Source organism: Podarcis bocagei (assembly GCF_964188305.1).
Source record: "Podarcis bocagei genome assembly, chromosome: 7".
Classification (NCBI taxonomy): Eukaryota; Metazoa; Chordata; class Lepidosauria; order Squamata; family Lacertidae; genus Podarcis; species Podarcis bocagei.
This window is the reverse complement of record NC_138132.1, coordinates 16,562,617-16,578,857: the sequence shown is the minus strand read 5'-3', so window position 1 is coordinate 16,578,857 and position 16,241 is coordinate 16,562,617. Positions and strand designations below refer to the sequence as shown.

The 16,241-nt window shown below is 43.0% G+C and overlaps 2 protein-coding genes across 4 annotated transcripts in view; one reads left to right on the top strand and one right to left on the bottom strand.

The window, feature by feature from the left end:
* LOC308590114 (interferon-inducible GTPase 5-like) overlaps positions 1-10,209 on the bottom strand; it is a 72,347-nt gene extending 62,138 nt beyond the window's left edge. Inside the window, exons 1-2 of one of the 3 annotated variants that reach the window (XM_081199811.1) lie at positions 9,967-10,165; positions 444-2,714 (exon numbers count right to left, since the gene is read on the bottom strand). In XM_081199811.1, coding sequence (XP_081055937.1) covers positions 1,454-2,686 — 1,233 coding nt within the window. In that variant the 5' untranslated portion in view covers positions 2,687-2,714; positions 9,967-10,165 and the 3' untranslated portion in view covers positions 444-1,453. Of the gene's footprint in view, positions 1-443; positions 2,715-9,966 lie in introns of those variants that run through there. The other 2 variants (XM_081199809.1, XM_081199807.1) reach the window with 2 other exon arrangements.
* Positions 1-16,241, top strand: part of LOC308590112 (interferon-inducible GTPase 5-like) — a 68,833-nt gene that overhangs the window by 26,633 nt on the left and 25,959 nt on the right. The gene's annotated exons all lie outside the window — the stretch shown is intronic.

The following is a 16,241-nucleotide window of genomic DNA, read 5'->3' as shown; positions in this document are numbered from 1 at the left end:
GGGAGCTGCCCCCTTGATCCCATATCATCCCGCCCCAGCCAGAGGACCTCTGTCTTCGAAGGATTTAACTTCAACCGGCTCCCACGTAACCATCCAGCCACAGCTTCCAAACATCTGGTCAGTGTGTCTGGGGCCGAGTCAGGATGGCCATCCATCAACAGATAGAGTTGGGTGTCATCAGTATACTGATGGCAACCCAGCCCAAAACTCCGGACAAGCTGGGCGAGGGGGCGCATAAAGATGTTAAAAAGCATCGGGGAAAAGAAAAGATTAATCATTACAGCAAGGAGGCTGAGAGAAAACAGGCTTGTGGTTCAGGTTAGGACACCTAAATTTGGACCGTTGCCGATCTCTTTCCCATGCCTGAATTAAATGATTTTTTAAAACAAAAATTAGAACAGTTGGGGAAATAATTGCAGTACGGCGGATTCAGGAAGAAACCATTTCTTAAAATTTTTATATTTATTATTTCATTGAGATTAAGTAAATAAGGCAAAAGGAAAGAATAGCAATCAAGGGAGGAAGACAATATATTAAAACATTTTTAAAAGCAGAAATAACAAAATAACCACAAAATATACCAAAGGCTACAAAACTCTATAGTATATTTTTGCATGGATAAGCATGTCTCGCAGGATCCCACCCAAGACAATATCTGTGTTAGATCTTGTTTAATTTCAACTGCTTCAGATTTTGATATCTCCTCATTAAGATCAGTAACTTTTTGACCCAGGGCTGTAATTTTCAGATTCACCTTTGCTAAATTATCCTTCAGACATTAATTCTGCATCACAATTAACTTAAGCGTATCAGCAATAGACTCTCTGAAGCCATTTCTCTTCTCTTCTTTTCTCCATTCTTTATGGGTTTTGCTGCTGCAAATTTGCTGCATGTTGGAGGGGGAGAAGTAGAGGCAGCCGCGGTTTGATCTTTGCCATCTTTTAAAAAAAAATGCCTTGGATGACATCCATCACTTTAACACCGACAGGTAGGAGATAAGGAACCTCTTAACTGGTCAAAAATCAGCCAGGCAGGCTACTAATTAAGCATTGTTACAACAGGACTTCCATATGTCTGGGATTCATCCGTCAGAAGTAGCGTCCAGGCAGAATTTTCAAAAATTGGTAAAAATGTCTGTGAAAACATATGGAAAACCATGGCAACCCATGTCAGAAGTGTTGGGGCTTTTTTGGTGAATTTCCTTAAAAATACCTTAAAAACGTCTTTTTGTTTTTTGGAGATTTTGTCAAAAAAAGCTCATCAACTTTGCCTCCCCCCCCCATGCAAAGTTCAACAACTTTTGTGTCAGGATTTTCACTTTTTAAAATATGGCAACCCTACGAGTGCTGAGCTGAAGAGTAATAAAGGGAGCAATTGGTTGATGCTGTGGTAGAAAGATGAGATTATGCATGTTGTACCTGGATGTCTCTTCCCAGGTAGATGTATTGGCTGTTTACTTGCGTCTCTTGGGCTCAGCAGCCTTTGCCAGAACTTTCTCTGCATCTTTCACAGCGTTTTCCAGGAAATCCTTCAGCAAGTAGAATGTGGTAGCAAAAGAACTGCCCCCACCATAGAGAGACCCCAACACAGGTATGAAACCCACAACCAGCTCTGCCGCTGTGATTGCTCCCCACATTGCTGACCTCTTCAAGATATTCATGACAAATTCTGCCGTGATCTTACCGGTGCTTGGGGTATGTTCAATAACAGATGTCAACTCCTCAACAGGTTTCCCCACACGTTTTGCTAGTATATTGAGGGAATTTTCATCCAAGCCAAAAACTTTGCAGATATGTATCATTGTTGCAACCAGAATGCTAATGTCACAACTAAGTGAGAGGAATGGGATAGGAATCAACCCAACAGAGCAACTCACCATGGCATTTTTCCATATCAGGCTCTGCATAGCAGCCTTTTTCTTTTTAATGCTATCTTTTGTTAAAATTGGAAGACACATAGTTAAAACATCTCTCTTGATTTCATCCTGTTCCTTTTCAATGGTCTCTTGAAGCAGGGGGAAATCATACTTGCTCAAATCCCACCTTGATATCAAAAAGACCCTTGGAGAAGACTCACCTAATGCCTTCAAATTATCATAGCTATCTTTCCGTATAATGTCAAGAGTCTTCTTCTCAGCTTGCATCATCTCATGGGTGTCGTCCACATTGATGCGTTTTGACCGCCTGTAGTTATCTATATCGATATCCACTTTGCTGCGCACATAGTAGAATTTCTTCTTATTTTTATGGATCTCAAGAGCCAATTTGGTGTCATTCTCAGTGAAGCGCCCTGAGGCAATGATGATGAAAAAATCATATTTGCTCAAATTGACCTTCTTTAGGTATTCCTTTGCAATAAACGTATTTGTTCCAATTCCTGGTAGATCCCAAATTTTGACTTTGGGGAATGTGGGGTGTGTATATTCTTGTGGCACCATTGTTGTTTCTTTCACCCCAGGCAGAGCTGCACCCTCTTCATCATCTTCCATGCCCCGCAGGGCATTGACAAAAGATGATTTCCCGGCACCAGATCCTCCTGTGATGGCAATTTCCAACGTGATGTTATTTAATAAATTTGACTGCTCTTTAGCTTCAGCTGAAACAGCTTCTAATGTTTTTTTCTCCAGAGCAGCCTTCACTTCAGCAAGGTCTTTTTTTATGGCTTCTATTGTTACGGCAGGATCCATGACAATGATTCCTTGTGGCTCAGTTTATCTGAGAAAGAGAAGAAAACTCTAATAGTTAGATTATAACTTTCCACACACTTTTATGGACATCTTTACAATCCGTGGTTTATGTGGTAAAATCAATTAGGGCAATGGTGGCGAACCTTTTAGAGACCGAGTGCCCAAACTGCAATCCAAAACCCATTTATTTATCGCAAATGCCAACACAGCAATTTAACCTGAATACTGAGGTTTTAGTTTAGAAAAAACAACTTGTACAGTAACATCTTTTGTCTCAAAACACAATAACAGAGCTTTCAATGATGCAAACAACTTTGTATTGAAAGCTAAGAGTTTGTATTTGGGATTATTTGAACAATTACGTAATGTGACATGGCAACACGGCAATTTAACCTGAATATCTGTTTTTAATGACCTCTTGGAAGCTGCCCAGTGTGGCTGGGGAAACCCATCCAGATTGGCGGGTTAAAATTGTTGTTGTTGTTGTTGTTGTTGTTGTTGTTGTTGTTGTTGTTGTTGTTGTTATATTTCACAGCTTCTTCAACTGCCGCAGCCTCCACAGAATGAATTTCTTTGTTGGCTTCTGTGGGAAAGCTCAGCGAACATGTAAACCTAGCAGTCCCTTCTTAGGTTGCTATCTTTATATGTTTGCTAACTGAGCTGGGCGTTAAGCCCTGTTGATCTCAAGGAGCCTTACTCCCGAGTAAAAACAGACTGCCAAGAAGCCATGGAGCATCAAAAGCCATACCCGCCCAGCCTCGTGCCCGCTCACCAGTGTCACAGGACATTTACACACACACTAAAGATTCCTCCTTTTTTTTTGCTAAAACTTTGGATAAAACACTTCATAAATAAATAAGTCAATGCTCTGTGCATATCCCTAGTATATTCTGGCCAAGTCTTGTAATGCCACTTTCACAAAAGTCACCAATAAAATGAAGAATATTTTTAGAAATGTCACCAAAGGGGAGAGGAAAAAAGGAGTCAGAGGGTCAAAATAAGTGATGCAGAAAGAGCCCAGAAATATTCTTAAAGGGCAATACTGGGGAAAATATTCACATTGAGTGTTTGTCAACTAACTTTTACTCAGCATAGACTCACTGAAATTAATAACCATGCCTAAGATCCATTAATTTTAATAGATTTACTCTAAGTAAATGTTAGTTGAAGACAACCCATTATCAGCAACATTATCTTGTCCCGAAAGCTATATAAATATATTGAATAAATAAAGGAAATACAGCTAAAGAAAAAAAGAGAGCATAAAATCCTTTTTAGAATTAAGGACATTCTGAGGACCTAACTGCACGATACATTAAGTGTGGGGTGTTATCAGTGGGGTTTTGTTTGTTAGCCTGTCTGTTTGTTTGTTTGTTTGTTTGTTTGTTTGTTTGTTTTAATTGCTATGAGGAGGTGATTTTGCAGCAGGACTAAGGTGCATGGGGAAGGGAAGTTTCATCTTTGGTACCACAGTCATGAAAGGACACAGAAAACCCCAAGAGGGCGACTCGGGAAAGTCGTAGAAACATAGCACTGTAGAATTGGAAGGGACCCTGAGGGTCATCTAGTCCAGCCCCCTGCAGGGCAGGAATATGCAGCTGGTCCATACAGGGATCGAACCTGCAACCTTGGCGTTATCAGCACCATGGTCTAACCCACATAGCTATCCAGGCTCATTAGGCAGCACCAACCCAGAACGAAGAGAAGCTCCAGCATCTTCTGCCCTGTCCTGCCTCAAACCCTTGCCATGCAGTTTTTCTAATCAGAAATGGTGCACAGATACCATTTTTACACACCAGCAAGTGCTGGGACGCAGCCGTGTTCCTGCTGCGTTCTTGTAGGGTATTGTCAGAGCTGCTTCCAGATCCTAGCTCACAGAGGATCACGCTAGCCAGCGATCATTAAGTAAAAGTCTTTATTGAGTTACAGTTTCCATTCTCAAGCTGCTGCGTGCAACTCTACGTCTAGTGGTTAGATCGGCGAAGCTCCGTCTGAGTCTCCGCCCCTTGTGCACCAACTTAATATCCTAGCCCTGCTCCACCTTTTCCGCCTGACTGTTCTCCTCTGGGTCCCTCTGCCCCCCGGGGTCTCTTCCTTCCTGGATTCTTCTGACGCCGACCCCCTGGACCCTCCTGTCTCCTTGCGCCGGGCTTTAGGACCTGGCTCTCTTTCCGGGCTGCCTACTGCGTCACTTTCCTGTGCATTTGAACTTGGCGCGCGCGCCCAACCTTCCACTTTCCGTCTGACCGTTTCTTCACTCCCCGATGGAGGTGTGGCCACTCCTGACTCATGCCCTCCCCCCTGTTGTGAGCTGCCAGCGCTTGATCCCTGGCTCCCTTCCTCTTCCCTGCTCTCTGGCGGTGACGCTGGTCCCGATCTCCAACTGCTCTCCTCTGAGTCCCCTCTGGCTCTATCTTCCTGGGGTGTCCCCCTAGGCTCCCCCCTTGCCCTGGCCACTGGTGCTCCTTTCTGTGAATCTTCTGATTCACTGGAAAGACTCGGAGATCTCGGGTCGTCGTCATCACTCATCTTTTCTTCTGCCTCCTCCCCCTCGCTCTCTGTTTCCTCCCTTGCCCTTGCCTCTGCTCCTGAACCCCTGACAGGTATGTATTGAATATATATATTGAATTAACACGCAAAAGGGTGGCATTGGCTTCAGAGCAGTTACTTAAAACTCTTATGCTTTGCTTGTGCACTAAGGGGCAGCCCAGATGGTCTCTGCCTCTTCAGCACTCAGGGCATTGTTTGGAGAATAGAAGTTGCTGTATTCCTCTGTTCTGCACCCCGTTCCCCGCTCTGACAAAGAGGGTGGGGTCATGAACTGCATTGCAATGCTGATAGACGCCTTTTATTAAACTCGGGCGCGGGGGGGGCACCTTTATAGTAGCACCAGCTCTGCTTGCTCCCTGGTAATGGCATGTTATTTATTCCGTTTGCCGCGGGGAAGAAGGGCAGCCTTCTCGAACATCATTGTTAATAATAATATTATTGTTAATATATGATCTGATCTGATATATGATATCACAATAGCTATAATGTAATGGTTAATATAATAACAATAAAAAGGTAAAACCGTCACTACAGCATTGGCCACCAGCATATCATCAGAAACTACTACTGATAGACAACCACTTTTATTACAGACCTGTGACGTACAACGTGCCTTTCGGAGCATTAACATCAGGAAGGCAGCTGGACCGGATGGAATCATGGGACGGGCTATTAGGGACTGCGCTGCAGAATTAGCCGGCGTATTTACGGACATTTTTAACCTATCCCTGTTGCAGGGTTTTGTCCCTACCTGCCTGAAGACATCGATTATAGTGCCAGTCCCCAAGCAGTCAGTGGTGGTATCTCTCAATGATTATAGACCAATAGCCTTAACATCTGTCGTCATGAAATGTTTTGAGAGATTGGTGCTAGATTACATTAAGGCTAGTCTTCCATCCACTTTAGACCCGTTCCAGTTTGCATACAGAAGAAACAGATCTACTGATGATGCTATTTCCATCGCCGTCCATACTGTATTGAGTCATCTAGAACGACAGGGAACCTACGCAAGGCTGTTGTTTGTGGACTACAGTTCTGCCTTCAATACAATTCTGCCAGACAGGTTATTTCTTAAAATGACCAACTTGGGTATACATCAGAAGATCTGTCTGTGGGTAAGGAATTTCCTGACTGATAGGCCGCAGACAGTGAGAATGGGACCTTACTATTCTTCTACTCTAGTATTAAGCACAGGAGCCCCTCAGGGATGCGTGCTAAGTCCCTTTCTCTATTCCCTGTACACATTTGATTGCACCCCACTGTATAAGTCCAACACAATCATCAAATTTGCGGATGATACAACAGTGGTGGGGCTCATCAGTGAGAACGATGAGACTGCTTATAGGAAAGAAGTACAGGGGTTAATTCAATGGTGTAAAGAAAATAATCTTATGCTTAACACCAAAAAAACCAAAGAACTCATAATTGACTTTAGGAGAAAGAAAAGTGTATTTTTACCATTGCACATAAATGGCGAGGAAGTGGAGAGGGTTGGTAGTTTTAAATACCTGGGCATTTACATCTCCGAGGACCTCTCATGGACTGCAAATATTAATATGGTTGTGAGGAAGGTGCAGGGGAGGTTGTATTTCCTGAGAATGCTCAGGGACTGAATCTATCCCAGCACCTACTTCTGTCCTATTATCATAGTACCATCGAGAGTGTCTTAACCTATAGTATATTATCGTGGTATGGGAGCAGCTCTGAAACAGACAAAAAAGCTTTACAGAGAACAATTAAAATTGCCCAGAATGTTATTGGGCTCCGACTACCAACCCTGGATGAGATCTTCACGTCTCGCATCTTGAAGAAGTCACATAATATTCTGAGAGATCCCACCCACCCTGCTCACAACTTCTTTGAACTATTGCCTTCGGGCAGAAGATATAGGACAATGAAAACACGAACCACACGCCTTCTGAATAGTTTCTATCCAAGAGCTCTGATTGCACTAAATAATGATCTCAGGGCCAGTTGCAAGGTTTAGTAAGCAGGGAGTAGAAGGAATGAGATAGGTTTTAGGTTATGTTATGCCTTTAATAGGTCATGCTATATTCTGGATTATGTTATGTTTTATAGATTATGTCTAAATAGGATGAGAGTGTCGGAGATACGTGCAAATGTATATGTGAACCCGGTCTATGGGTGGGTGTTTGATTTTCGTTGTTGTGTATACTGTGTATATACGGACAATGACAATAAATTTATCTAAATCTACATAGGCGCCGACTCCATGGGGCTTGAGGGGGCCCGAGCCCCCTCAAAAATTCGTTTGGGGGGGCTCAGCCCCCCCAATAATCTCGGGCGGCGGTGGGCGCGTCCGCGGCTTTTATAGGGCGCCCGGCGCGCACCAGCTCGATAACGGGCACCGGCGCGGCGGGGGGCGCCGGGCCAGGGGAGGGGGGCGGCCGGCCTGTCTCCTTGGCAACCCCATTGAGCAGCGCCGGCTCCCCCGGGAGGGCCATCCCCCCGCGCCGCCGATCGCCAACACCGCCGACGCTGTGGCTGCCCGAGCCCGAGTCTGAGCCCGAGCCCGAGCCCGACCCGGAGCCCGAGTCTGAGCCTGAGCCCGACCCGGAGCCCGAGCCCGAGCCTGAGCCCGAGCCCAAGCCCGTCAGTCAGTCAGTCAGTCAGTCAGTCAGTCAGTCAGTCAGGAGAAATGGGGAGGGAGACGAGGGAGGAAAATTGCGCGCAGGGTGAAGAAAGGAGAAGGGCGAACGAGACGAGCTTCCAACCCAAAAAAGGGCTGGAAGACTGGGAGGATGAAGGATCGGGAAAGAAAGCGACGCCTTCCCCGCCCGCGACGTCGCCCGCTTGTCATTGGCAGCGCAGCGGGCGCCCAGAGGGGCTGGGCACCGGCGCAGGGCCGCTCCGCAGCCGCGGAGGACAGCTGCACGGCTAGCAAGGTGCGCCGCGTAGAGCGCGGCCCTTGTGTGGCCCGGTGGCCAGGCAAGCTCGGGCGGGGACCCCCATGCGAATCTAAGACGGGAGAAGAGGGCAGAGCAAAGGGGGTCCCTTCCCCAACCTCCGGCTCTGAGACTTCCCTGCGCCCCAGAAAAGCGAAAGGATTTTCTCTTCTTCTTTTTTTATAAATATTTTATTAAGTTTTCAAATACAAAGTTAGAAACATACACTGAAGAAAAAAGTAAAAGAACAAGAAAAAGAAAAAAAGAAAAAGAAGAAAAGAAAACCAACCATTCAACATTTTTATATAACTAACTGGACTTCCTTGCATCTCCCTTACCCTGCATTCTTTATAATAAAGATATCAGCAAATTATTACCTTGTTTCGTACCTTATTTTGTACTTTTCAAATACTATACCTCTAAATTTAACATACTTTTCATCAGTTACTTATATCTTTAAATTAAACATAGTATTACCTTAGATTTTGACCTTTTCTTACTTAAAATATAATTTCCTGTTTCCCAAATCTAATTGCTGAAGCTATAGTTTCCGAATTGTGTAAATTTTTAACATTCATACAACTTATATTGTTTTTGTAAATAGTCCTTAAATTTTTCCCAGTCCTCTTCCGTTGTTTCTTCTCCCAAATCTCGGATTCTGCCCGTCATTTCAGCAAGTTCCATGTAGTCCATCAATTGCGTCTGCCACTCTTCCAGTGTGGGCAAATCTTGTGTCTTCCAATATTTTGCGATAAGTATTCTTGCTGCTGTAGTTGCATACATAAAAAAGTTCTATCCTTCTTTAACACTTTCTGGCCAACAATGCCCAAGAGGAAGGCCTCTGGTTTCTTGGGAAAGGTATACTTAAATACCTTTTTTAACTCATTATAGATCATTTCCCAGAAGGCCTTCACTTTTGGACAAGTCCACCAGAGGTGAAAGAATGTCCCTTCAGCCTCCTTACATTTCCAACATTTATTATCAGACAGGTGATATATTTTTGCAAGCTTGACTGGGGTCATGTACCACCTATAAATCATTTTCATAATATTTTCCTTCAAGGCATTACATGCCGTGAATTTCATTCCGGTGGTCCATAACCTTTCCCAGTCCTCAAACATGATGTTATACCCAATATCCTGAGCCCATTTTATCATGGCTGATTTGACTGTCTCATCCTGAGTGATTTTCTCTTCAACCTGCCCTCCATCCTCTTGCAGAAAACTCTTTGCCTGCCCTGCCCGTATCTCGTTTTTGCTTTTTAATTCCACACACGCACCCTTCGGACTTCGTGGCAATCGGGCGCGCGGGTGCGTTTCCTAAGAGAGTGAGGACCCCCGCCTCCTCCCCACCTGCTCCCTCGCCAGCCAGCCAGCCGCGCGCCCGAGCCGGAGAGCCCCGGCCGTCCCCGTCGTGCAATCGGCTGGATCTCCCTTCAGCAGGCCGTGCTCACAACTCGGCCCAGGGACCCCCAGCAGCGGATCTCCGGCTCAGCTGAAGAATCCGGCAACAAGCCCCCTCCTCCCCAATCGCTCCGCCGAAATACGCTCCAGAACCCCCCAGATAGGCCGCCGGCCGCCAAGTCTAGTGGCGCCCTGAGCGAGGGTCTCTCCCCAACACCGCCACCTCGAACTGCGTTCTCCCGGCTACCCGAGTGAACCAGCGGCAGGACCCCGGTATGGGCCCCCCCAATATTTTTTATAAGTCGGCGCCCCTGTAAATCTAAAAGCACCAAGCAAGGAGCTCAGAGTCTCCTTTAACGCAAAGAAGCTCAAAAAGAAAGGGAAATCATTCTAGATCGAGGAGAAAAGTTCAACTCCTTACCTGCTGCCGCACTTATATTTTGCAGCCAAGCTCAGTCCTCTTCTCGGAGGTTTTGCTTCGAGGTTTCTCGCGCTTTTCTCCGTCCTGCTCTCTCCCTCTGTCTCCCTTTTATACCCTCTTCCTTGTGATTTTCACACCACTAAAAGCAAAAAAGAAAGCGAAGGTAACCAGCGAGGATGAGATAAGATCGCAACAAAGAGCCGAAGCCGCATTCCTGGCCAGAGTCCAAGCAGCCCGTTTGCCAGCGGAAATGTTGCCTTTTCTGGGAAGTCACCTGTGGAAGCACCCCATGTGGGCAATCCTTCACCTCTGCTGTTGTTGGCTCTGTGCCAGGCTCAGCAGCACCTGAATTGTCAGCACCTCCTACTACTGCAGTGTAGAATATTTGCAAAAAACTGTAGAAATTTCCTAGATTATTTTTTTTAAAATCTAGTTAATCAGGTCCATTCATTTCAGCTGGTGTGCTCTGAGCATGAGTAATGTTGGATAAAATCCTTAGGCTGGGGTGTAAATGGCAAGCTGGGGGAGCAGAGCAGCGCTATGAGGAGAATTTGGCTGATCAGGGCATGTGGCGTCCCTGGTTGCACATCCAAACGTGCATCTGCAGTACATCAGATGCGCACTGGGCACAGACTTATTAATATAAGAATGCAATGACAACAAGGTTCTGCCTCCTATATGAAGTGTGTCTAGTTTTTTCTTCCAACCCTCTCTCTGCATTGACCTCTCCTGTTATTTGCATTAAAAAGATTGGGGGGGGGGGGGGTTTGGCAGTGAAAGGATTCATTAGCATGTGCAGAGATACTTTGTTCAAAAATAGAAATACAACCAAAAATACTTTCGGATCATAATGAAATAAAGTGTTTAATAAAAGGAATAGAAGAAAAATCTGTTCGATGGAGAATAAATGAGAGCTTATTTGATGATCAGAAAATAATAGAAAAGGCACAGAAGAATCTAACAGACTATTTTGTGAATAATTGCAACAAGGGCACAAAAATGAGTATAGTATGTGTTGCCAGCAAAGCAGTAATGCAAGGTTTTTTTCATACAGCAGAATACCATCAAAAACAAATTGAGAGAAAAAGGGAGAAAAGAAATCTTAAAACAAATAATGGAAAATGAGAAGAAGCTAATTAAGAGTCCAAACAATCTGAAAATAAAACAATTATAGGGAAGGAGGAAAATGGAAATTGAAGCCATATGAAGACGTGAAAGAGTATGTTAATGATTGGTTACATTACTACCAGGTCAAGGAAATGTTTAAACAAGACTTTAAAGAAAAAGAATTTTATGAAAATGAATCAAAGTTTGAACAAGAGATATTGAACAATGACTTTAAAATGTTGTCCAAAATGTATAAGTTGCTGCTGGAATGGCATTTGAAAGACGAGGAGGTTAAGTCGGTTATGATTCATTGGGCCAAAGATTATGGGTATAATATACAGCTGAGTGATTGGGTAAAATTATGGAAAGAAGGTCTAAAACCTACAGCATGTAATGCACTAAAAGAAAATGTGATGAAAATGATGTAGAGATGGTATATAACACTGGTTAAGTTAGCAAAAATGTATAAAGTTAGTAATAAATGTTGGAAATGTAAGGAAAAAGAGGGAACATTTTATCACATGTGGTGGGAATGTAAAAAGGTGAAATGCTTCTGGGAGATAATATATAATGAGTTGGAAAAAATGTTGAAATATACGTTTATAAAGAAGCCAGAAGCATTTCTTTTGGGTGTTGTTGGAAATGATATAAATAGAAAGGAATGTAAGTTTTTCTCATATGCAGTAACAGCAGCAATAATATTATTGGCCCAAAAATGGAAGCAAGAAGAATTACCAACGATGGAAAAATGGAGGATGAAATTAATGGACTATGCAGAACTTGATAAACTAACAGGAAGGATCCAAAACCGGCGGGACCAGAGGTTCACTGAAGACTGAAGTAAATTTACGGATTATTTTAATAGTATTTGTGATGATCAGACGACGTTTGTAGGTTTGCAAGAAGTTCTGTGAGGAGTATTATTGGAAATGTTGTAAAAACGGAAAAGGAGAGATGATATGTTAAAAGATGTAAAGGCAATATTAAGTTAAGAAATGCTTAAGAAGTGATTAAGACGGAGGATTATCAGAGGTGCTGATGGAAGTTTAAATAAGATTTTATCTGTGACAAATTTTGTGGTACGTTTTATAATTTTATATGTTAAAATTAATAAAAATGTTTTTTAAAAAAGATGGGGGTGTTGACAGTCAAAGGATTATTTGCAACTGTTTATCCTGCATAACCTTGAAAAGGGAAAGTAGCTGTGGGTTTTTATGATCTTGGAGCAGAAATTACATCCTGTTTAGAAGTTGTCCTCTCCTCCTCCCCTGCCTGACACACAGCTCTGCTCAAACAGATGCTTTCTGAGAAAATGAAAGCTAAACGGGGTCGCTGTAGGTCGTCCTTCTTGTAAATCATTTATTGGACTATGCTGGGTCCTCATTGGGAGCAAAAGCAAGCAGTGTGAAGCTCACACTTCATCAAAACTCAGGAGGAATATGATATGATTCAAAGATTTAAACAAATTATTACTTTTGACTGTCGGATAAAATTTCCTTTGCATGCTTCTCATCTGCTTTCAGGTTGGAGAGATTTCTGCTTCCTTTTGCTCTTCGCCATGACCCAGCACAGTCCAAGAAATTGTTTACAAAAAAGAGCAAATATAACAACCCCATTTGGATTTAGTTTTCTCAGAAATCAGCTGTTTGAGCAGAACTGTGTTGCTGGCCAGGCATGGGGGAGAGGAAAACTTGTAAACAGGATGCAATTTTTCTTTACCCATGTACCACAGCCACATTCTCACCCTCTCCCCACCTGGCATTTTAGAAGGCCTCATCTAAAAACATGGATCAGTTTGAGACCACCCCATCCTCTCTGATCTTACACAGTTACACCACTGCTTGTACGTGTGGCAAACAGATAATGACAACGAGGCAATGAGCCTCCATTGGTCTGTCATCTGAAAGAAATGCACTGTGCTAAAGTTCTCCTGAGCTTTCTACCAAGTAGCAATGAGGCAAACATGGAATTGGAACCTGGACCTAGGGCACAGACTCACTTGACATTGTGGTGAGCCTCAGGCCTGGAAAGGGTGGTCATAGGTAGTCAGAGACTGTGTCAGCAGCAGTAAGTAAAAGCTCATGTGACACGAGGTAGAGGTACGCATGGCTGGCTTTGTGGCAAAAAGTATACAATCAAATAAGAGATGATGCAAGCTGCAGAACACCACTATATAAGGGAATAAGTGTAATCGGGGAATATAATTGGTCAGGAAAGGTTATGGTAAGGGGAAAGAGGTATAACAGAGAGGGCTTGCCAAGGCTCGGGTCCAGCCTTTCGGTGCAATCCCCCTGGACCGTGCTTCTGTGCAGAGCCAATAAAGGAATTGGCTCTGTACAGGGAACTGAGATGAGAAACTGGATTTCTGCTTTGCAGAAATCAAGCTTAGATTTCCCCCTGAACAAAGCAAAAGTGTCACACTGCCTGCTCTCCTTTCCCCTTTTACTTTAAAAAATGCTTTGCTGACATGAATGCAGCAGCCCCTCTTTTCTCCCTTGCTTTGCAGAAGAGGGTCATCTCTCAAAGGGAGACATTCTGTGAGACAGGGTTGACTGTGGTAAAGAAAGTGAAATACCTGGGAATTAATATGACAGCCAAAAATGGGAATTTATTTAAAGATAATTATGAAAAATGTTGGACGGAAGTGAAAAAAGATTTAGAAATTTGGTCAAATTTGAAGCTTTCACTGTTGGGCCGAATTGCTGTGATAAAAATGAATGTATTGCCGAGAATGTTGTTTTTATTTCAGACATTACAAATTGTGGACAAGATGGATTGTTTTAAGAAGTGGCAGAGAGATATTTCTAGATTTGTCTGGCAGGGCAAGAAGCCCAGAATAAAATTTAAGATACTGACAGATGCAAAGGAAAGGGGTGGATTTGCCTTGCCAGACCTTAAACTTTACTATGAATCAGCAGCCTTTTGCTGGTTGAAAGAATGGCTACTTCTTGAAAACACAGACATTTTGGAAGGTTTTAACAATGTATTTGGATGGCATGGATATTTATGGTATGATAAGGTTAAAGCTCATAAAGCATTTAAAAATCATATTGTTAGGAAAGCTTTGTTTAATGTTTGGATAAGATATAATGACTTGTTGGAAAATAAAACTCCAAGGTGGCTGTCACCAATGGAAGCAAAAGCTTTGAAAAGGCTCAATATGGAGGCCAAATGGCCGACATATTGTGAGATTTTGGAGCAAGAAGGAGACAAACTGAAATTGCAGAGTTTTGAAAAATTAAAAAACAAAGTGAGAGATTTGCTTCATTACTATCAGATAATGGAGGTATACAATTTGGATAAGAAAATTGGCTTCCAGGTGGAAAAGTCAAAATTAGAAACAGAACTGTTAGAACCCAAAACTAAGAATCTGTCAAGAATGTATAACTTGCTGTTGAAATGGAATACTCAGGATGAAACGGTGAAATCTGTTATGATTAAATGGGCACAAGATGTTGGACATAATATCATGTTTGCTGACTGGGAACAGTTATGGACCACAGGTATGAAGTTTACGGCATGTAATGCATTAAGAGAGAATATTATGAAAATGATATACAGGTGGTACATGACCCCAGTCAAGCTTGCAAAAATCTATCACTTGCCCGATAACAAATGTTGGAAATGTAAAGAAACTGAAGGTACATTCTTTCACCTTTGGTGGACGTGCCCAAGGATTAAGGCTTTCTGGGAAATGATATATAATGAACTGAAAAAGGTATTTAAATATACCTTCCTGAAGAAACCAGAGGCCTTTCTCCTGGGCATTGTCAGCCAATTGGTGCCAAAGAAGGATAGAATTTTTTTTATGTATGCTACAACAGCAGCAAGAATACTCATCGCAAAGTATTGGAAGACACAAGATCTACCCACTCTGGAAGAATGGCAGATGAAGGTGATTGACTACATGGAATTGGGTGAAATGACTGGCAGAATCCGAGACCAGGGAGAAGAGTTGGTGAAAGAAGACTGGAAGAAATTTAAAGACTATTTAAAGAAATATTGTAAAATTAATGAATGCTAGAAGGATGTTGGATAGAAACTAAGTGGTTTCCAGCTGTAATGCTCTAGGAGACATGAAAAAAGGTTTACAAATGGGTAAAAGCTTAATGGTAAGGATTTGCTGAACTAACAAACTGAACTGGAATACAAAGAAGGGAGGTATGAGGAGGTCTGAGGAAATAAGTGTACGGAAGTTATGTTATTGAAAACTATTGTGTGTTTTTAATTGTTTTTTATTTTGTATGTTTATTTTTCATTTTTTGTTACATCTTAAAAACTTTCAATAAATATCTTTTTTTAAAAAAAACAAAAAACAAAGGGAGACATTCTGGGTTAGGTGGCCGGGGAGAGTTGCCTGCACACACAAGTTTCCACAGGGGCTAGAAATTGTTTTAAAACATAGTTAAAAGTTCAAGATTAATAAAGTAAGGACTTGCAACCACTGGCTGAACTTTTTGTTATCACATTCTTTCAGACAACGACCAAATACCCCAAACTATTGTAATCGGTTTTAATGGCGTTTGATATCCTTACTACCTGTCTCGCTGCCCAGCAGTCTCCTTGCCTGAGCCAAAAGAGTCTCTCAGAGCGGAGCTTGAAGGCTCGTAGACTGCTGGTTTGGGGGGACTTCAGCATCCATGCCAAGGTGACCAGCTCTGGGGTGGCTTAGGACCTCATAGTTGCCATGGCAACCATGGGGCTGTCCCACCATGTCAACAGCCCAACCCATGTGGCAAGCCGCTCTCTGGACCTTGTTTTCTCAACTGGGCAAAAAGAGTGAGATCTGAAAGTGGGGCATAGCGACATCAGTCCCTTGCCATGGTCAGATCACTTCCTGTTGAGATTTAGGATTTCAGCACTTTTCCCCCTCTGCAGAGGTGGGGGACCTAATAGGATGGTCCGCCCTCAGAGATGGCTCAGGGGGGCTTCCCATCCTGCCATACTACCAGGTATGTTGGGTTCAACTTAAGGCGACCTCATTTAGGTTTCGTTTTCTCAGAAATCACCTGTTTGAGCAGAGCTGTGTGCTAATCAAGCATGGGGGAGAGGAAAACTTGGAAACAGGATGTAATTTCTGCTCCAAGATAACAAAAAGCCACGACTACTTTCCCCTTTCCAAGATTAAGCAGGGTAAATAAGTAATTTATTGCATTTATTGCTCTGTT